General features: G+C 34.8%; 2 protein-coding genes and 1 non-coding gene across 3 annotated transcripts in view; all 3 read right to left on the minus strand.

Annotated features, from left to right (window-relative positions):
- Positions 1 to 575: 575 nt before the first annotated feature.
- Positions 576 to 4,766, minus strand: LOC134852022 (neuronal acetylcholine receptor subunit non-alpha-2-like). Its single transcript, XM_063868300.1, has 4 exons — positions 4,415 to 4,766; positions 3,621 to 3,824; positions 1,456 to 1,715; positions 576 to 740 (listed from the first exon to the last, which is right to left on the minus strand). Exons 1-4 carry the CDS (start codon positions 4,764 to 4,766, stop codon positions 576 to 578), a joined length of 981 nt encoding a protein of 326 aa, XP_063724370.1.
- A 15,209-nt stretch (positions 4,767 to 19,975) lies between these two features.
- The window catches only part of LOC134852023 (neuronal acetylcholine receptor subunit non-alpha-3-like), a 17,646-nt gene continuing 14,285 nt past the window's right edge, over positions 19,976 to 23,336 (minus strand). Inside the window, exon 4 of the mRNA XM_063868301.1 lies at positions 19,976 to 20,029. Within this exon, the coding sequence (XP_063724371.1) occupies positions 19,976 to 20,029 (54 nt within the window). The remainder of the gene's footprint in view (positions 20,030 to 23,336) is intronic.
- Positions 22,191 to 22,272, minus strand: Trnas-gcu (transfer RNA serine (anticodon GCU)). The gene has a single exon. It is a non-coding gene; the product is annotated as a tRNA-Ser (tRNA).

Genomic DNA, 23,336 nt, shown 5'->3' on the forward strand with positions numbered 1-23,336 from the left:
TAAAATAGATTTTGTAGTTTCTGCACAAGTTCAAGCTTTCATCTCAGCAGGGGGCACATCTAGGATTTCCTCAAGGGGCTGTTTTTCTTTTTGTTAGGCTCACTAAACTGAATGTCCGACTCTATTTGGACCTTTGTTTTGTGTGCTGCACGCAAAATTTTGCAAATAAATAACAAGCCATATAAAAATCCCGCGAAAAAAAAGAAATCGAAACGCCATGAATAAAAAACAGACCAAAAACTTATTGAAAAAAAAATCAAAAATGTGCGCCCCTCAAAAATAGTTTGTATTGACGCCAAAACCGCCTTTAGAAAAACTTAAGGGTTGGTCGGCCGCAATTGGAACTGGTAGAAAATATAAAATATTGCCAAAGGGGGATCGAATCCCTGAGAAGGCCTAATTTTCCCCCCTGCATCTGAGTTAGCTTCATATCTTCAAACTCATTGATTTTTTTCTAACGGGGAAAAATGGCATTTGCGTTATTTGCTAGTATAATTGTAATTTTGCTAGTTAATACTATTTTTCGTTATTGAAAACTACTATATGCTTTGATAGATACTTTGACTATAGAATGTCTATTCACCCATAATGGCGAGAAGGGAGCTGAGTGCGGTTTGAATGACAGCCGCACAGACGAAGTAGCCCATGGAGGGGAAGTTGAGGGAGCTGGCGGGCAGGATGTCCGAAATGGACCCGAACGACACTATCTCCGCCAGCAGAATTGTGATTGAGAATGACACCTGGAAAAGTTAAATTGAACGAGATAGTTCTGGATTTCACTAGAGCCAGGGGCCTGTTTAGGGGGTATTGGGGGGAGGTTGGCTCCCCTAACCAACCAATTTGACCCCCTCATCAACCAAAAGGTCCCCCTTTGATATTATTTTATGACATCTATTATCGTCCGACCAACCTTTCAATTTTTTTTATGTCGCCTCTTGTTCCAATATCATCATTTATAGTAATTTTGAAGGGGAGCGCGAGCCTAAAAAACGCAATTTTTTGGTCAACATTTCCAAAACAAGCTCAAAAACTGCATTTTCGATTAAAAAAATTGAGTGCGGCGCAGTAAAATCGGTGTAGGCATAGGGTCTTTATATTGATTTAAAAAAATACTGCTTAGGAATTATACTGCTTGGAAAATCATTTTAGTCGACCTAGAAAAGTCGAAAAAATTGAAAATCCAACCCCTCCCCTCCCCCCCCCCCCCCCTCGACAAAATCCCAGATTCTATTTTAGAGAGAATTTTAATATTTTCTATTGCGAAAAAAGTAAATATTTAAATTTCCGGCAAGGAAAATTTTTAACGAACTGATAAGGCATATCAAATTTCGTGGATTTTTTACAAAGAAGTTTTTACAATTTTATATACACTTAAAATTAGCCACAAACAATATGATAAATTTTTATAATTTCATATTTTAAAACGTCTTGGTCGCAATATTGCTCAAAACTTACCTTTTCACCAGACTCGACAGGCAAAATGAATACAAACGATGACATATAATACAGCAACAGATTCGGCATCACAAATATGATCGCGTAGAACAGATGACGTCTTTCTAATCTCAATTCCACAGTTAGGACGTCGAAGCTGCGTATGTTTCTCATAGACCTCCCGGATGTGGTGATTTTGACGGGTCTGAGAAGTGTCCACTCATCGTGTTCTTTGTAGTGAGCAAGGTCTGCTTCTTTCATGTTCAAATAGGGATCCGTGGCTGAAAAGGCCAAGTTCAATAGGTTATCTGACAACAAAGCATGGTGTTATGTTTTGTTTTCAAAACACCTTGATCCAACCAAAATGTTAGCCCTGATATTATGAAACAATTTGAAAAATAAACTGAAAGCTGATGAAATTCAAGATCGCTTGTTAGTAAATACCCGAAGATGGGACAGCTTCTGCCACAAAATTTATTTTACTTACTTATTTTGACTAATTTTTAATAGTAATTTTTAAAGAGTTTTTTCTTTAGTTTCAGAATGCCTTGTACATCATAATTTATGTATCTCTTGGAAATATTGAATTTGAAACTAGATTATGAGAAACTTTTAAAGGCAAACTGCTGATAAAGAAGACCTTCAAGGCAAAAATCAAGAGTATTGGCGACAATCAATGTAAGAAAAACTCGAATTAAATCATAGAAATGAAATCATAATAATTCATTTGATTTAATGACTTTCCTTCATTATTTTTGAATTTTAAAAAAAACTAAACATTGGCAGCGAAAGACTCCGGGAGAAAATGTTCTTGTTGAACAAACACGCAGCATACAAAGAACTATAACCAGGGGCGGATCTAGGATTTTCTCGAGGGGGGGATTTTCAAAAAAATTTCGAAATTTTTGTCGACCTTTTTCCTTTTTTAGGTCGACCAAATTGATTTTTCGAGCTCTCCCTAAGCCGTTTTAGTCCCCGTTTTTGGACAAATTTTCTGCGCCGCAGGCAAAATTTTGAAAAAACAGTCCAAAAAAAGGCATTTTTAGGTACTTTTTGGAAAATTTTGACCAAAAAATCGCGTTTTTTTGGCGCGCGCTCCCCCCTTAAATTTAGTATATATTGACGCCGAAGGCGCCTTTAAAAAAACTTTTGGGTTGGTCGGCCAAAACTGGATTTCTTAAAAGTACCAAAGGGGTGGAGATTCTTTAGTAGATACAATAGGGGAGGAGATTGTTAAGTAAGTCCCACAATTGCACATCCAAACAAAAAAAACGTACGCTCAGACGCATAAAAAAGTTTGACAGGAGCAAACATGTGGCGCAACAGGAGGCGAACACTGACATGGATATTGCAAACAACAAAAATTGGAGAACACTCCTCAAAAGTTTTAATACCACTCATCATTTTTTGCCTGGAGATGCCTGAAATCGGTTTTAACAAGTTTCAGCTACAAATAACAGCAGCAACACTACCGGCATCAACAAAATGAAACCTACAACTAAATCAACATAGCCGACAGTCATCATTTTAGCCAAAAAGAATATGACAGAGTCAACATCAGCAGAGCCGGTTTTCAAACTAGGGCTATTTTTAATCTCCTTTTTCCAATTGCAACCATTGACATCGATTTCAAGCTTCACATGAACTTAGAAAAACCCGGGATCTTTTGGTGGAATCGGATAGGAACAAGTCGAATCGGTTGGAAGTCAGGGATACTTAGAAAAGAAGTTTGAATCAACTGAAATAACAATCACGTGCAACTAAGCTAAAAGACTAAATAATCAAAACTCAAGTTCTAGAAAGACTAAAAAAACCGTCTTAATAGAAAACAATTAAAGTAACCTATCAACGCCGTTCGTTTTCTACATAACCGCTATGGTGAAATCTTTTTTTTTCAAGTTTGATATTTTACCGGACCAAAGCGGAGTTCCATTTCAAATGAGTTTCAGCTCAGTTAAAATGATCAGCTTTTCAACAAAGGAAAAAAATTGTAAAATAGAATTTAACTTATTTCGTAGCTTAAGGTGGGAGGCTAAAAAAAGAGATGATCCAAAGGCGCAGTGGTTGGTAAATATTTGATCTTTTATAAAACTGTCTGCAATAGTTCTTTAAATAAAACTGATCTTCATAGAAATTTTTAAAAGTAGATGTACGATGTAACTAATTCATTAATTCATTAGACTAACCAATGACGTAGCTTCTATTATCCAGATTCCAGGGTCCAAATGTGAGATTACAGGCGTGGGTGTCGAAGGGGAAGTTGGTCACGTCAAACGAGCAGGACACTTTGATGGTCACAAATGAAGACCAGCAGGAGATGAGACCAGTGATGGGAAAGAGAGCCTGTCGATCGAACGCCTCGTACTGAATGTCCACTGCATCAAGAGCCACTGCAATAAATTCACTTGAAGTTTGGGTTATCAAATAACTTCTGAGAAAACGTTTTTCTTTCAACTTTTCTTTAATTTTTTTTCTATCTTTTCTAAAAAATTTTAGTTAATGCTCGTCATAAGTTTCCGAGTAACTGTAGAAAAAAGGGCCAATGATTTAAATTTGATCTCAATAGTACCTCTAATTTAGCTCAAATTTGGTTATTCAGCATACTTTTTTGCGTCATTATACTCAAAATCATTATATTTTTGGCGGGCGATTATTTATTAACAGCCTCCCCAGGTTGCTATAGACCATTATAGTGACAAATTGCTGCTGTAAGTTTGTCTACCTGCAAACTAGTACCTTCTAAATATATTGCATATTACACGAGATTCAAAAGTCTTATGAGAGTTCAATACTGATAATACTGATGAGAAAATGGCTATGATCTAATTTAACTGTGAAAGCGGATCTCTTTTTGACTACCCCCCTTTGGACTCTAGTAACGATTTGCCACCCTGTAATGAAATGACTCAAATGCGAACTTTGTACCTAGTAACAAACCCCCCTTGCTAAGAAGGGGGGTATTAAAAGATATCCCGCTTACCGATATCAGCAGTCCAGAAAGTGAGCGGAGGCACCAAAAGTGCCTGAATGTTCCCATACTCCGAAGGGTCCCATTTAGCCGAATCACTGTAGTAGTAATAGTATAGCCACAATTTAGCTGTCATAAGTCCGTTTTTCTCATCAACATCTAACAGTTGGTACAAATCCAGATAAATGAACACTGTTTTGTCTTTAAAATCAGCAGGTGGCGAGTATTGAGGAATTGATGATTTCAGTTTGTCAAGGAGGCGTGTTTCGGCATCGACGCCATTCGTCAAGTTAAACGCGCTGGCTATTTTTAAGTGGAAATGAAACAAAATGATAACGAATGATAAGTTTGGGTGCTGTAGCATTTTTGAACGATTCTAGAACAATTTTAGGTAACCAAAGAGAAGCGGATTTTTTAACAAAAAAATAAAAAATATTGAAAATCGAAGAAAAGTTGCCCAATCATACACTTCAAACCAAAAAATTGCGGAAGTTGTGACTACATAGTCACAATGAGTATCGAAAGAAAGCTTCCGCTTTTTAACCGGGCCATAAAAAATTATAAATTTATTTCTCTGACCAATGTGTAATCCATACTCTTTAATCGTCAGAACAATAAAAAAGTAATGCGATTTCAATGGTCATCAATATTCTTCAAAACATACTGTTAAAATCTTGACCAATGATTGTTCAAGTGCCAATTCGCTTCAAAAAGTTGCTTTCATTACAAACTTCACAAAATCTTGATGAAGGAGTTTTTTTGAAATTCGAAAGCTTTTAATTCTCGGTCTATTTAACCAAACAAAATAAATCAGAAAAACTCAACTGATTATTTAAGCCGAAAGAAATATACATTTTTCAAAGAAAAAATACAGTTTGGCCTGGTAATGGTTCGCATGCACAAAGCCCAGGATTTGGCATAAAATTATGACAAAATAGCGCAGGTTTTTGATGATGTTAGAGTTACTTATCATAGCTTTTTAAGAAGTGTTGTCGTACTAAAACTTTTGACTCCAACATGCAAAACGTCACTGAAAAAAAAACATATTATAAGTTTATTCAGGTAATTGTATTGTTTTTTTTTCATCCACAATCTTGTTAGTTTCCATTATTTAATATCCGCTTTTCATTTACAGAGCCAGATTGGTATCCGCTGATTAGAATTATTCAACAAAGGAATTTGTATTCCATATAAATGAGTTTTGATATAAGGTATAAACAACAATAAACAACGGCCTAACAAACTATCTGATTCTGCCAAAATTTGTAAATATATATTTTTTTGGTTTCCCAATTAAAAAGAAAACATCAAAGTGACTTGAAAATCTGATATGAAAGAGACTTGAAAGAAAGTTAACTTGAATGATATAGAACTTTTATGCAAATTAGGAATGATATGATACGGAACAGGCTATTGCTCGTGAAAGCAATAACCACCCCTAAAATTTGGGTCAACAAGAACACAAAAAAAGGTAGAGGTCTCAAAAATACGCGACGTACGATAATTTTGTACCAGAAATTTTTCTCTGAGATCCAATTCTAATAAGTAGTCCGATGATAAGGAAGTTGCTCTTTCTATCAGTGCTTAACTGAACACTATCAAAAAAGACAACTTTTGGGTAAATACACCAGTAAAAGAAACTAGTGATAACCTACTTGATTGAAACTTTCGTTACCTCAGGGGAAAAATTTGATTCGATGTTTCTAAGTAACACTTGTCTACGCACGCTATTTATTTACGCAAAACTGTAATCATAATGAAATAAAAATGTCATTAGATTAGACGACAGTCTTAACAAACAACTAGACTGCTTGCACCTTGATTGACTGCCCTGTAACCTCGATAAAAAAATCATTGAAAAAAAACAACGTCTGAAAATGAGCAAAAAATGATATTTTTCTTCATTTTTTTATTTTGTCCCTCATCAAACCGGAAAAAAATAGTAACGTGATAAAAAGAACAAATGGCTTGCCTCAGCTCAATTTGCCGCTGATGCTCTAATAAGACGAGATATAACGGTTCAAACTCTTCAACTGTTCTATCTTGTAAGTCGTTTTATTTTCTTCAGTTCATCAACAATTTCAGTACCATGTGAAAAATCGAAACTTGCGAGCGCGCACCTGAGGTATGCGTGAATAAAATTACTCTAAAACTTCGACAAGTGGGCATTTGGTGCGGTCGGCCCTAACCAACAGTTCAGCGGTACTACAAAATAAAACGCTGAAAATGTATCTCTTCAAAACATGAAACGGAAGAAAAACAACAACCTTTAGTTAGGTTTTGAAACTTTTTTAAATTTCCAATTGTGAATGGAGGAGGCGGCATTGTTGATAATATTGAGGTGTTTGCGTTGAGTACCAATGTTCCAATTGCGCTGTTGGTTGTAGATATACTTTTTCAATGGAGTTAGTTTCAAACAATCAGATTTAAACGTTATAATTCGATGTTTGAAATAGCGAAAAATTCAGTCAGTTTTTATAACAAAAAACCCAATTCTATTAGAAGAAATAGAACTACATCCTCTAACTCTTTGGAGAGAACTCTACGGTTGTATAATAATCTGTATGTATTAGCGAAAATGGGGAAATTCAAAAGTGCCGAAAAAAAAGAGTGCCAAGAATGCAAAAAACTTTTCAGGTTACCAAAAATGAACCAATTCTGTAATAAAATAGCTACTTAATATCGTTTGGAGAATAGAATCGGATGATAATGTTTTCAGTTAATGTAATAATTTTTTATTAAAAAATAAGGACGTCATACTAGAGGAGGGAGTATTTGTATATTATTTGTTTTAATTGTTGTCAGAAGCAAAAAACAGACTTTTTTCTGTCTTTCTGTGCTGTTGTTTCAACTTCTAAGCGTTATTTTTCCCAGTCCTATAAAGTTTTGGCAATCTTGAACACGTTTTTCGACACTTGTATTTTGCAAATCTTGTACACAATAATTTGCTTGAGCAACTGTAAAAGATGTGAGATTAGGAAAATAGACAAAATTGGGGGCTCAAGGCTAAGGATTTCAAGTTCCTACACAAACGTTCGATTTATTTACAATTAAGATTTGGTTTATTTAAAATCTTTCTTTTTCAGAAAAATTTTGACGATCAAAAACAGTTATCAACAGAATTGTTTGTGCCGAAGTCACAGAAATTTGAGTGCTAAAATTTATTTTCAAACCAGCAAAACTCTACAAGGACAACAAAAATAACAATTAAAAACTGAGCCACTGGAAAAATAAATTGAGAAAAAAATCACTAATTGCTTACGAAATCAATCAAAAACACTTGCAGTACTTCCCCTATTCTGACCAATTTTCTTAAGTAAACAAAACTTACAGTTAATAAAAACAATGTTTAATAATTTATGGATGTCCATAAAAAACTAATACAAACTATAACATTTAACGTTAACGTTAAGTTGATACTTAACCATGATACTTAGTCATACGTACATATGTAAGATAACCATATAGATGTCTGATTTAATTAAGTACCTATTAAAACTAATGCCATAATCAATAGCTATTTATGAGTCTCTCTCTCTCTCTCTTGATTTCGAGGTCAGATTCGAATCAGACCTAACTTTACCAATTGAATTAATTTTGTTAGCAGATTCTTCTTAACTCTATTAACCATAGCTTATGTCTCAGATCTCCACTGGTTATTGCGCCGTTCTGACAGAAAACCTCAGCGGAACCCCCAATCGAGTGGGAAAGATGGAATCAACCATTTTTCCTGGGAACCGTCACAAAAGACGGTATTATTCTACAAAAACTACCACCAGACCCACCTCTAGTTTGAAAACCATAAGAGTCTGGTTACGAACTCCAAATAGAGGGGGAAATTCAATCTAAGGTTAGAGATAGAGGTATCCGCAATCATGAAATAGAATCCAGTGGGAAAATCAGAGTATTCAACTCGATAATTTAGGACCCACCGTGGACAGGATACTGTGGAAAGAAACCAATATCAAGGTTCGAAGCTACATCTATCTCAGCCTAGGAAACGAGGGCCAAAGAAGCCTATGCCAACACTATCCGGACCTAAAAATCATGGAAACTACCACAAAAGACTTTTGGACAAGACTACAACATCTATTCATCAAGGACCGCAAGGTAACTTTTGACAGGTATGAGGCATTCACAAGAAAACAAACCAAAACAGAAACTCTGGAAGAATTCCACTGTGCCCTCACGGATATTGTGGTACAAGGGAATTTTATATGTCCAAACTGCAACGATAAGGGTCTAGAAACAGAAATAAAGAGGGACACTTGTATTTTGCAAATCTTGTACACAATAATTTGCTTGAGCAACTGTAAAAGATGTGAGATTAGGAAAATAGACAAAATTGGGGGCTCAAGGCTAAGGATTTCAAGTTCCTACACAAACGTTCGATTTATTTACAATTAAGATTTGGTTTATTTAAAATCTTTCTTTTTCAGAAAAATTTTGACGATCAAAAACAGTTATCAACAGAATTGTTTGTGCCGAAGTCACAGAAATTTGAGTGCTAAAATTTATTTTCAAACCAGCAAAACTCTACAAGGACAACAAAAATAACAATTAAAAACTGAGCCACTGGAAAAATAAATTGAGAAAAAAATCACTAATTGCTTACGAAATCAATCAAAAACACTTGCAGTACTTCCCCTATTCTGACCAATTTTCTTAAGTAAACAAAACTTACAATTAATAAAAACAATGTTTAATAATTTATGGATGTCCATAAAAAACTAATACAAACTATAACATTTAACGTTAACGTTAAGTTGATACTTAACCATGATACTTAGTCATACGTACATATGTAAGATAACCATATATATGTCTGATTTAATTAAGTACCTATTAAAACTAATGCCATAATCAATAGCTATTTATGAGTCTCTCTCTCTCTCTTGATTTCGAGGTCAGATTCGAATCAGACCTAACTTTACCAATTGAATTAAATTTGTTAGCAGATTCTTCTTAACTCTATTAACCATAGCTTATGTCTCAGATCTCCACTGGTTATCGCGCCGTTCTGACAGAAAACCTCAGCGGAACCCCCAATCGAGTGGGAAAGATGGAATCAACCATTTTTCCTGGGAACCGTCGCAAAAGACGGTATTATTCTACAAAAACTACCACTAGACCCACCTCTAGTTTGAAAACCATAAGAGTCTGGTTACGAACTCCAAATAGAGGGGGAAATTCAATCTAAGGTTAGAGATAGAGGTATCCGCAATCATGAAATAGAATCCAGTGGGAAAATCAGAGTATTCAACTCGATAATTTAGGACCCACCGTGGACAGGATACTGTGGAAAGAAGCCAATATCAGGGTTCGAAGCTACATCTATCTCAGCCTAGGAAACGAGGGCCAAAGAAGCCTATACCAACACTATCCAGACCTAAAAATCATGGAAACTACCACAAAAGACTTTTGGACAAGACTACAACATCTATTCATCAAGGACCGCAAGGTAACTTTTGACAGGTATGAGGCATTCACAAGAAAACAAACCAAAACAGAAACTCTGGAAGAATTCCACTGTGCCCTCACGGTTATTGTGGTACAAGGGAATTTTATATGTCCAAACTGCAACGATAAGGGTCTAGAAACAGAAATAAAGAGGGACCTACTTACAGCAAACATGTAAAACGATGAGGTGCAAAAAACTTCCAAGGAGAAACCAAAACCGAAATAATCAACTGGGCAACAGAGGCCCCCGCAATCACAACGAGGTAATCAGCAGCGTCAGGGAGCCGACCATAAACAGTCTTGCTATAAATGCGTTAATTCGTTCTGACCTGGACACTTCCAACAATGTCCGGCAAATTTCAAAATTTTCAACAATTGCACCAAACGCGGACACTACGCTAGGCTTTGCAATTCTTCCAAGGTCAATGCTTTTCAAGAAAAAAGCAGGATACAGGACATTTACATGGCAGCCTACGTGGACTACCTCAAGGCAGAGACGTTATCCCAGATTCTTCTTAACTCTTTTAACCATAGATTTTCTCTCAGAACGTTACTTATTTTCCGTGGGTATAACAGAAGGGGGGGGGGGGCACACGCCAATAAATACGCAATTTTTGTCAAAATTTTCCAAAAAGTGCCCAAAAACGGCTTTTTGACCTGTTTTTTTTTCAAAATTTTGCCTGTCGCGCAGAAAATTTGGCCAAAACAGCGAATTTTATTGCTTCAGGAGAGCTTAGAAAATCACTTTTGCCGACCAAAAAAGGGTCTCAAATTTTTTGAAAATTTTTTGAAAATCCGCCCCCTTCGAGAAATCCGCCCTTAAATTTTTTATAAAGCAAAGAGAAGCCGAATTTTTGGAAAAACAGTTTGATCCGGCAATCTGAAAAAAAATTTTCGTAAACGAATTTCATTTTGCAACAATTCTTATGGTCTTTTTTCTTGTAATTCGGCACTTTTGAGTGCATCCTCTTTCTCTCTGTGACGAGGTGACCTTCGGTACCTCATTCTATAGTACGTATTTATCTATATAAATCTAATAGTCAAAAGTACAGCTCAAGGACAATCAACGCCGGTCCGAATCTTTGTTGTTGTGATATCAGTTCCGAAAGCCCCATGTGTTGGAATGTGTTGGAATCGTACTCAATTCTGGAAAGTCTAAATTCATATATGTTATTCTTATATTCATACTTATTAATTCACTATTATCATTTTACCCGGCGGTTTTCCGGTCACAAATTTCGGGTAATCCCACTCTCAAGTAAAATTAATTCGGAGCTTGGTCAGCTCTACTTAAATTATTTATGCGAGGGCTTTCGGCGACAAAATGCTCTAAATTTGGCGAGGTAGCAGGCAAAAAAGTGCGACGCTCGCTGAATTAACTTGAAATTTTTGTTGAAGACTGGCACAAAAAGTTTGCCGAATGTCGTGAGCCTTAAATTTGTTATAGTGGCGATTAAAAAATTTAAAAATTTGAAACTGACTGCACAAAATTTCCGACAAATTTCTCAGCAAAACCCTACCTAATCCGGGCAAATAAATAACACGCCCTCGCTTCAGAGAAGCTTAATCAAATGCGCGTGTGGAAATTTTTTTATAGATTAAGTTAATCATATCAACTCATTTTTTCTAGCATGAAATCATCATAGATCTATATTGGGGCGATGCGTCTTGCATGCGTAAATTAAAATGGTATAATTTGATTCATTTTAGTGCAGCTTTGGTTTCAGACACAACATTGACAATGAGGGCCTACGTGTGTGTTTCGCTCATCTGGATTGTTATTTATTCATTTCTTACTAACACTCAAATATACCCGCAGCGATGTTCCATGGATAATAATCGATCATAATCAATTTTCGTGGTCAAAAATGCTGCCATTATAATCAATTTTTGTCCATGGAACTTCCTTATAATCGAGTATTTTCGGAAGATTTCCGAAACGATGTGAATTTCTTATGAAAATTATAATGGCTGATTATTCCTATATATTTTTTTAAAATTGATTATATTTGATTTTAACTATCTTTTGCCAAAACTCTTTTTCACTAAAAATATATAATTTATTGTTCCGAATTTCGATACGAAAGTAACGGAATATTTGAGCTTTGTTCTTCAGACAGATTTCGACTTTTTAACTAGCCATTTTTGACGGAATTTTTTATATCATTCGAAAGGTATTGTTGTCCTGAGCTCAAATTTGAAAAGATATTTCACCTGTGATCCTTCTTTGGTAAAGTTATGGGGGTTTAAAGATTGCCATTTTGGCCAATTTGGGACAATTAACGCGCGATATATTTCGCGCTATTAACGCGTGAGCGGAGAGTTAATCCGTCTTAAAGTCGTTCCAAATTGGTTGAAAGAAGCTCATTTGCCATAATTGATTTGTTAAAAGGAGCGAAATCTATCCTTTTATACTTTGTATGGCGTGTGGGGGATGCTTTTCACAAAAAATTCAAGTTTTAGAAAAAAAATTTTAAATTATATATTTTTCTTACGATTTTCTTTTTTTTTTAATGTTATTACTGCTCCATAAAACCTCAAAAGGCGGTCGGAACATTCAAGGCTTCGCCCTGATACGAGTAGTCTTTTTGGAGTTTATTCTTCCAATTTGTGCAAAACTTGAATAGGTGGAATCTGCTGAATCTGCATCAAACTGAATAGGTGGAAAAAAAATTCACAGGTTTTCCTGCAATTTAACCTTTTTAACTCAGAATTTGCCTGAAAACCGTCTCTTTTTTGTGTATGGCTTGAAAGCTCTTCAATGATGTAAAGTCGTTACTTGTTTTTTTGACTAAGTAGATTTTATCTTATCATATAAGAACGTAAATTATAACTCAAGTTTCGCCTGAAAAACTTTTATGGCCATGTATGGCTCATTCGTATAAAAAACACAATCTGGAGAGCGTTATTGTCACAAACGCAGAAAGTTTTGCCGGTATATTTTGTTAATTAAAAGTTTGATCAAAAAAGCAAATTTGGGATGAAAAAGAAAGAAGAAATGTTCTCGATTTATAAAATATTTGCAGAGTTTGATTCGAAAGTTTTTCTGCTTTTAGAAAATGCTTATTATATAATTTTCGGCTGTGACAGATTTCGTCCCATGACAAATCTCGTCCCATTTTAAATTCAACAGATTTTGTCCCAATTCAAAGCGTACACAGATTTATTCTCACAAATATGGGAGTACACAAATTTGGGCTTACTTTTTGTAAAGTGTGCGCTTTCAAAAGCAAGTAATAAAAATAATTGCGTTGCACAATCAATATGATCAAAGCAAGTTCAATGCTTCAAATGTCAGCAGGATGCGATTAGCGCTTATGAGAACTACTTAATCCGCAATTACACTAATTTTCCTTAAATGGTACGAAACTTGTTGGATATGGGACAAAATCTGTATGAGACGAAATCTGCGCCAATCATAATTTTCATATAGCATGTTTTTGTGTCGAGTTGTATGATGATCATTTTTTGTGTATGGAGGTGAGATGTCTTGCCACCATCCGGTTCTTCTGAACTCGAAGTTCTACCGCGAAAAGCAGATACCTTCATCATAAATAAAAGATTCACAAAAAAAACACAAGAAAAATTGTTGTATATGTGAATTGATTGGAAATCGACTTTGTAAAATTTTTGTAGGTCAGCTAGAATCTGCAAAAAACTTATAATTGTTTAAATTGGATTCCAACTCACTGAAAAACGGCAGCAACTTTTGATTTTAATCGTTTACAAAAAAAAATAAATGAAAGACAGTTCGATTTATCAATCATAATCATTTGCAAAAAGTAAGTGAAAATACTTGTATGTAATTAAAATGGAAAAATAATTAAACATATTATCAATAAAAAAGTTATCGGATGGATTATGTTTTTCATGATAAAAAAGAAAATAAAATGGAAAAATATTTGATTAAATCCATTGCTCTTTTTTTCAACTTAAGAAAAACTGTTTATTAAATCATTTACAAAAAAAAACAAATGAAAAGCAGTTCGATTAATCAATCATAATCATTTGCAAACAGTAAAGGAAAATACTTTTACGTGAAAAATATGTAAAAATAATCAAACTTATTATCAAAAAAATGTTCTCAAATGGATTATGTTTTTCAAGAAATGAACAAATTGTAATGGAAAAGTTTTCGATTAAATCCATTGCATTTTTGAAAAACTGTTCATTAAATCGAAGCAACTTTAGAAAAATTGTTTATTAAATCGAAATATAGACGATTAATAACGCTTCAGACATGTACTAGATGCGCGTAAAAATATAAGTACCGCGTACTGATGGGAAAGCATGCTAATAGGCAGTTCTGCAACGAATCATATGGTGCCAAAAAACTGGAGTGCGGTCTGTATTTAGACAACCGCGTATTCAGGCATTGTATTAACCAATCAGAATCGAGACAAGGAAGAAATGAATTTCACATCTTCCTTGTCTCGATTCTGATTGGGTAATACAGTGTTTGAATACGCGGTTGTCTAAAACTGCTACGTAACCCAAAAAACTAAAGTCTGTGCGGGGGCGTTCAACAGTGCCGAAATACAACAGTGCAGAAAAAGGCGGAAAATTTTCAGAACAATTGAAATGCATTTTCTAAAGAGAGAAAAACTACTGACGCCAATTAACAAAAAAATCACTCCAATTTTGGCGCTAAAATGTCTGCAACTGCAAATTAAACAATTATTTTTGCCCGAAAACTTCTAAGTTGCAAATTTTCTCGCTCAAAATCTTAAAATGTCACTCAAGATTGTAAGCGATCGCCGTTTAATTTTGATTGCCGCGCTTAATATTTTGAAATTTGTTCAAATGTTTGGCACTGTTGAACGACGTTTTCATTTTCGGCGCTGTTGAACTATTTTTTTTCGGCACTGTTGTACAGCCCCACCCAAACTCAAGTTGTTCAAATAAAGATCATTAAACGATAAATGGCTTAGAAAAACATTCAAGTAAAAAACATCCTCAACTGAGTCGGAATCAGAAAATAGATTTCCGATTCAAAAAATTCTCCAGGGACCGCTTTTTTCACAATTTAGTTTCGTTAAAGAATTCAACAATAGTTCAAAAAACCAAACAGTAATGGATGCCATTATTCCCATTGTGAAAACAAAACAATGCGTTAAATTGCTGGACCAAGAACGCGGCATCCTCGTATCAACTGACTCTATCCGAGATTAATATTTTGAAATTCTAAGTTTCAGAAAATATGTGCTTCCCTTTTTTCCAAGAATATACTGTTTTTCACTTTCTTTGCAGTTCATTTATTTTGTTTCAAAAAGTTAGAACCAGCAAAACAGAAAAAAACGAGGTGGGGGCTGCCTCTTTTGGTGAAAGTTATATCAAAATGCAGAGAACATTATTTAAAAAAAGCTGCAAAACTTCAAAACGGACAAAAAAGTAACGATATGGCACTCAATTAAAGCCTTCGTTTCTTAAGAGTTTTTTTGTTTCTTTGTCACGTAGTATCAGCTGCAAAATAGAAAAAAAATTTCTTTTCAGAAACTATTATTGATTTAACTTTGAAATCCCAGGTGTGCATTTTTGATAAGTCTTGGAAGGTAAAGAGAGTGAAAAACTACGCGATAATGATATTTATCTTTTCCAAAAGTTTTGCTAAATTTTTTTATTTGTTTTTGGCTAGTGCTGTTACATGTAGAACTGCTCTTGCGTTTATAAATTCCAATGATGGAGTTCCTTTCGAGGCAAACCTTTACAATCACTTAACTAAAATAGTGCCCAAATATTTTCCACCCGTTGATATGTTGAACAACAGCGTGTACATTTATTCGGATCTGTAGAAGATTTTGAACGTGGATGAAAAACAAGGTTTTCTGACTGCCAAGTTATTCATTCACATTTGGTACCAGAGTGACGGCGCCAGATGGAATATTTCCTTGTCCAGAGGAGTCAAATACATGTTGTTCCCACTCGAAACTTTCTGGACTGCAGATATCAGTAAGATTTTGGAATAGCCCGGGAAGTTTCAGGAAAATCTTTTTTTTTGGTAAATTTTGGATATATAAGGAAAACAATTTGTCAATAAAAGTAGGCATATGATCAATTAAGCCAGCTCTGGTCTAAAGGTCAATTAATCTTATAGTTCTGGTTGTGAAAAAGGAAAGTATTTTATTTCAGGTAAGTTGGTACTGACAAATACGCCCGAACTCTTCACATAAAAACCGTTTTCACGCCTATCTGACATAAAAATCGTGGCATCCTTGAATCATTAGCCTGAAAGGTTGTCATTAGACCTTCTGGTAACTTTTGACATGTATTCAACTTGAATTCGAAGATAAATTTGATTTGAGTACAGACAAAGTAGTTATATTAAAGTATAACATTTTTGTAACACCAAAGACATGCTAAGAACTCTCTGACGTTTTCAGACGTCTCATTTGTTTCAGTAATGCTGGACGCGGTTGAGATTCTACACGACGCCTTCCCCCGTCAGTTTGTGAGGGGTGACAGGGGCATAGTGTCTTGCTTGACAACACTCATCACCGTCAAACTCACATGCAATTTCGACGTCACCGACTTCCCGTACGACCAACAAAACTGTCCAATCTTGTTTGGATCCTGGATACTCGACAACACGCAATACACTTTGGGTGAGCGATATAATTCAAAATTATTGCAACGACAAATTGATATTTTTGCAATAAAGAGTCGTTTCTATTTTTTGAGTAACTTCCCAATTGGAATAATTGGGAAGTTATTCATTTCTAAGTTATTCATTCACATTTGGTACCAGAGTGACGGCGCCAGATGGAATATTTCCTTGTCCAGAGGAGTCAAATACATGTTGTTCCCACTCGAAACTTTCTGGACTGCAGATATCAGTAAGATTTTGGAATAGCCCGGGAAGTTTCAGGAAAATCTTTTTTTTTGGTAAATTTTGGATATATAAGGAAAACAATTTGTCAATAAAAGTAGGCATATGATCAATTAAGCCAGCTCTGGTCTAAAGGTCAATTAATCTTATAGTTCTGGTTGTGAAAAAGGAAAGTATTTTATTTCAGGTAAGTTGGTACTGACAAATACGCCCGAACTCTTCACATAAAAACCGTTTTCACGCCTATCTGACATAAAAATCGTGGCATCCTTGAATCATTAGCCTGAAAGGTTGTCATTAGACCTTCTGGTAACTTTTGACATGTATTCAACTTGAATTCGAAGATAAATTTGATTTGAGTACAGACAAAGTAGTTATATTAAAGTATAACATTTTTGTAACACCAAAGACATGCTAAGAACTCTCTGACGTTTTCAGACGTCTCATTTGTTTCAGTAATGCTGGACGCGGTTGATATTCTACACGACGCCTTCCCCCGTCAGTTTGTGAGGGGTGACAGGGGCATAGTGTCTTGCTTGACAACACTCATCACCGTCAAACTCACATGCAATTTCGACGTCACCGACTTCCCGTACGACCAACAAAACTGTCCAATCTTGTTTGGATCCTGGATACTCGACAACACGCAATACACTTTGGGTGAGCGATATAATTCAAAATTATTGCAACGACAAATTGATATTTTTGCAATAAAGAGTCGTTTCTATTTTTTGAGTAACTTCCCAATTGGAATAATTCCCAAATGGCATAAGCAAAATCAAAAAAAGTTGTGAAAACTTTGAGGCATGAAAATGTTAACTCTTTCCAGACAGTTTTCACTAATCACATATCAACTTTTAACACAAGCTAGTATCAGTTTTTTTTAAATGAGCCAACCCGGGTTGAGTTTACATTGAAAACTAGCGACAAAAAGTGCAAAAACAGCGATTGTCATTGATGAATTAACGATGTTCATTGCCACAGTGTCAAATTTTATCGATAGATTAACTCTAACTTGGCAAATTTTCAGCGATGAAACGGCAAAAGAGAAACCTATCGAAATGAGCAAAAATTGTGAACTACTGGAAATGGATCCCGCAATCATGAGTTTAGCGGATACTTAGTCTTCCTCGGCGTACGATGCTTTAGCTTATCACAATTTATAGGATTTCTGAACTCACACTCTCATTTGAAAGCTACTACAAGAAGTTAATGTTTTTGAAGTTTTAGCGCTCTCTACGGAATCATTAGTGAAATAGCTCTGAAATATCGCAGGTTTAGCTTTGCAAAAAACTCTGAATTATACATGAATCAGCGCTGGAAAATAACGGAATACTACAGAAAAAGCTATTATTAGTGGTGGGAATTCAACCCGGAAAATTGAATATTTTAATAAGGGACGGGGTTGCTATTTGAATTATGACGGATACTTTTATTAAAAATAATAGAAGCTACTTCATTTTTTTTTGTCTTTGCACTGAAACTGAACGTGGCTCCAGACTCACGTTAAATTTTGGGATGTATACCTTGTGCACTCATCCAACCTCACATTCCCCCACAATATCTGCCTGCGTCTTCGAGCTAGGATTTAAGGTGAGATACAACCCCCAACAAAAGAAGGCAGTTTATTTTCCACCTAACCGAAATCTTTTAATCATGCAGAAGTTCATGCAGTGTGAACATGAGTACTGGAAAAAGTCAAAACAAGTAAGCAAAACAATAAAGTTATCTACAAACTATTCTAATTTCAAAAGTTTGACTGTTTATGCCATGTAAGAAAGTTTTATGCCATCTGGGATTTTTTTGAATATTAGGCCAACTGGGATACTTTAAAGTCTTATGCCTTTTAGGAATTATCCCATTTGAGACGTAATCATTTTTTAAAGCACGTTGTAAACATTTTTTGACGTTAAACAAGTCCAATTGATTTTGGAACCCAGATCGTCGTGGTCGGTTTTTGGCTGTTTATAAGTTCATAATTTTGAATGATGTTTTTGCTTGTAATTTCTGATTCTTTTACCATCATATGAGAAATATCCAGCTCGCATGGAGTCCGTGTACAAAATTTAGCACCTCGCGTTTGAATCCTACATTCAGTATGATTTTATGAATTTCGTAAAAACAGTTGCCCGAAACTTGTTTAGAGTTTGATCCTGTTTTGGCGCTGACTCTGGAAGCAAGTCTTAGTCACTATAACGAACATGATGAATGGGAACTTTTGCGTCCAGTCACTTTCTACATGGTGACAAACGAAAACAGCCGCGGAGATAAGGAATAAAATCAATTCAACTTTAAGAGACTTTCGAAAAGTTGGAAATAAATCAAACTGGATCATGGGATCTACTTTACAATCTCCCTCCCTTATCAGAAAGGGGAAAGGGAGATTCTTAAGTAGATTAAATAAAAGAATTTTCGACATTTCAGAGTATTTTAGAGTGTTTTTGGGTTATGCATGAGCAACACTTTTCATGCTCAGACTTATGATTAATAACTTTTCAAAAGTCGACAAGCGCTCTCAGTTTAATTGATTATTTTGAAGCTCAACTACGGGGCTATGAAGATCCGGCTGAAACGACGACACTTCTTCTACTCGGTTGTGTTCATGCTTCCCATGCTCATGATCTACATCTTTTCGGCTCTCGTCTTTCTCATCCCATGCGAGTCGGGCGAGAAAATCTCTTTCGCAATTACCATGTTACTGGCTCAGACTGTGGCTTGCGGGACTATTTCCTACTTCCTTCCGGCCAGTTCGCTGCATATTCCGAGGATCACGTATTTTTTGGCTCTAAGTGTCTTTCAGATATCGGTGAATTCACTTCTGACAGTGTTCGGTAAAGTTACATTAGTTTCATAGTTACTTCTTAGTAAAAATCAAATGGCTTTTTCACACAAATAAAAACCCAAAATCTGATTATTGACCGGAAAATTTCCCCTCAACAGAATTATTCTTCTGGAAAAAACCTTGCGCTGGATTCTCCGAATTCTATAGGGAAAGCGCTGGATTCTCCGAATTCTATAGGGAAAGTTAGAATTTTTTTAGAAAAAAATATTGGAGAACTGAATCAGTATGGCTGAAAACACAACGCGTGACCTATAAATATGTACGCATACAACATGTCAATTTTTTGACACCAAGTCGGATGTTAAACTCAGTTGCACTCTTATATAAAAAAAAATGTTTGTTTCATTTGTTTCAGTGATCAACTTGCACTTTTTGGGCGGCAAAAGCAAAATGGGCTTCAAAATACGCAACATTATATCACACAAAGCAATGTGGTTTTTCGGAATCAGACCATGTGACTTTGAGCGCGCATTTCCCGGACAAAGTTCTGGCAACGCCTCTGAAACACAAGGAACATTTTTCAAAGTCAACGATATTGGCAAAACCCCAAATAGTAACAAGGAGCAAGATTGTAGAAAAAATAGGCATTGGAGCACGCTATCGAATCAAGGGAAGCAAAACACAGCATCTATCGGGAACAATGATACAGCAAAAATTGAATCAAATTTGACAGAAGTGGTCAAAAATGCAGTTTTTCTTGAAAGCGAAGAGAATATGGATTTTTTGTGGAAGTATTTTGCAGTTTTCGTTGACCGAGTTTTCTTCGCGTTGAACCTACTTGTGACACTGGTTATAATAATTGGGTTCTTAGTTGGATAAATTGATTACAAATGTTCCCAATGGTTGCGCAAGAAATAAAACATTTTGACAATACATATTAATTTGAAAAAAGAGAAAATTTCCAACTTCATATTAGGGAAAATTTACGCTATTTTTAAATTAAAAATTGTAAAATTGACAAAATCAGTAACTAATAACGAGACCATACAGTGCACTGGATAGGCGCACAATTGTGTGTGCGTTAATGGATTCCAGAGACAAATCTGTACACACCCGCTTCCAAGTTTAGGCGTAAATAATCGATTATAACGGATTATTATGATGATTTTTGGACAATTATAATCGAGTATAATTACCAAAATTAGGTCTTTAAGGGATTTATAATTGATTATAATCGTGATATTTTCCAAGAGATTATTATCTCTTATAATCGATTATATTTGATTATAATTGATTATAGTTCTTACTAAAAACCCTGAAAATCAATTATAATCGATTATAATCTCTTATTTTACCGAAATTTTCTTATATTCGAAATATATCTTATGGGTTATTTTTTTGTGTCAATAAAAAAATCTCTAAAAGAGAGATCTCTTGAACACTTTGGTTCATCTGAACACAAAGTTATACCACGAAACAAAAGTTTCATAGAGATCCTTTCATATGAGTGGAAAGGTTCTCGCGGTAGATGATAAATAAATTTGCCAAATCAATCATGAAACTAAATCAATCTGCTGTTGTTTTGGTGTTTAAAAAAAGCTTTAAATAAGCATCACAAAACAACTCTAATGGGGAAGAAATGAAAAATTTGAATTAATTGGAAAACTTTAAAAACATTTTCCTCATTTTTCATAGGAACCAACGTACACAAAAAGCATAAAATATAAGCAATTTAGATTCAACTTCGAAGCAAAAATGGACAAACAAAAGGGATTATAATCAATTATAATCAATTATAATGGATTTTTGTGCAAAACTACAAAAATAGAAATTTGAATAAAAATAATGGATTATAATCAATTATAATCAGTTATAATTGTATCAAAAAATAGACGAATAAATAATCGATTATAATGGATTATAATTAATTATAATTTGAATTTAAAAAGAGAGATTATAATCGATTATTATTTGACCAAAAGTGATTGTTTCTCAATTATAGTGATACTGGTACTAAAATCGTAATATAATCGATTATTAACGCTTGAAACTGGATGCGGGCATGTTCCAAAACTTAAGTGGAATTCAATTGCAAAATTAACATGAATTCCGCGTACAAATACCTGGATTCCGCCAGTTGTTTGGATTTCGCAACTGTAAGTGGATTCAGCTAATTGTAAGTGGAATCCGCATACTTAAGTGGAAATCGCAAAACTTGTAAGCGGAATTCACAAATAAACGTTGATTCCGAATTTGTTTTTTTACTGAACTTGCAAATGAACGATTAAAAGCTAGAGTTTGAATTCTTATCTATAGCAATGCGGAACTTAAACGCAAGGAGTTAACCATTGTCAGCGAAACCCACGAACAAATATTAAAACATTGGTCGCCTTTAGTTTTTGGGATCCCAGTAAACAGTTTTTGGGATCATAGTTTCGGAAACACAATATAGAATAAATTGATTATTTGGAGTTATTGGGCTTAAAGTGTTTGAGCACAACATCGTTCTGAATAGCTAACTCCCAATTTTAAACGATTTTAGAAATGAAAATGTCTTATTCTCAAGAAACTTGTTTATTTTAAAGGGACAACTCTTTCTTAGTGGTACCTTTTGTGTGGAGAGTAGAATTCATGACAAAAATTGTCATTTCAATTGCATAATTGTAAATGTATAAGGTTGGAGAAATCGAAAACTAAATTGTATTATCTGAAAATTTTTTTGATAAAGATGGAATTCGAACCCACGCACGGAGACCGCTTTGGAATAGCAGTCCAACGCCTTAACCACTCGGCCACCCTGTCTTAAGAACCCCATAAATTCAGCAATACTGAATGAAAGATATATTCAATAAGATTAATTCAGTGACTTCCTTTCAACTTAGCTTATAAACATTGGTTATTATGACTAATGAGTTAGCTGCCGGATCAGACGAAAAAGAGTTAGCTACCGGAATTACACTGGCTTAAGATTAGGCAAAAATAAAACGACTTAATTCAGAAAATTATTTGAAAATGGAGACATTAGACGGATTGGTACAAGTGTCGAGACAAGTATGAAAGAGGGATCTTTTTTGTCATGTTGAGTACACTCGTAGGATTTAAGATCAGTATACTACGTTTTTGTTGTCGAAACACTCTTTTTTGTTACTAGAACCTATTTTATTTTTGCAGAGTAGTGTTTAACTTTATATCTCTAACTTAAATTAATTGTCCCGTCTCAAACAACAGTTGAATTTTGCTCAAAGCTTGCCAAAGTGTTTTTATGGGGAAGGTCAGAGGATCCAGGTCCAACAATTTTCGTTATTGTTGTCAAAACAATGTTTTTTTTTTGCTGAAACCTATTTTTAGTGTGTTTATTGCTGTTCGATGAGGGTGGCTTGCTCCACTGTTCTTCAGCGTAGCATCATTACTTTTTCATTGTTCAATGGTTGTCATTAGTGATTTCTTGCGTTTACGAAAAAAAGTTGAGGTCGGTTCTCCAAAAGTTTGAAAAAATTTATAATCTGGAGTGTCGGGAAAACGCGGTCAATTTTGGCCCGTTTTTTAGGATTTTTTTTTCAGAATATTTAGCTTTTACCAAAGAGTTTGATGACAAAAGGTTAAATAAATCAAGAAAAAAACAGTTTTAAAGTAGGTCAGGGTTTAAAAAATGGTGTTTGACGATTTCTGTTTTTTTATACGTGGTTGTTTTTTCAGTGTCCCCCAAATTTTAAGTTTGATGTTTTTTATTTAATGTTCACAGACGTGAAAGTATATATTTTTTCGATAAAATTTTTTTTTGAGTGTGTCAATCAGGCTTAAACTAATAATGAAAATGTTTGAAAATTTTTAAACTTTTTTCATAAATCATCTCAATCCTTGAAAAA

Source organism: Symsagittifera roscoffensis, chromosome 7, assembly GCF_963678635.1.
Source record: "Symsagittifera roscoffensis chromosome 7, txSymRosc1.1, whole genome shotgun sequence".
Taxonomy (NCBI): domain Eukaryota; kingdom Metazoa; phylum Xenacoelomorpha; order Acoela; family Convolutidae; genus Symsagittifera; species Symsagittifera roscoffensis.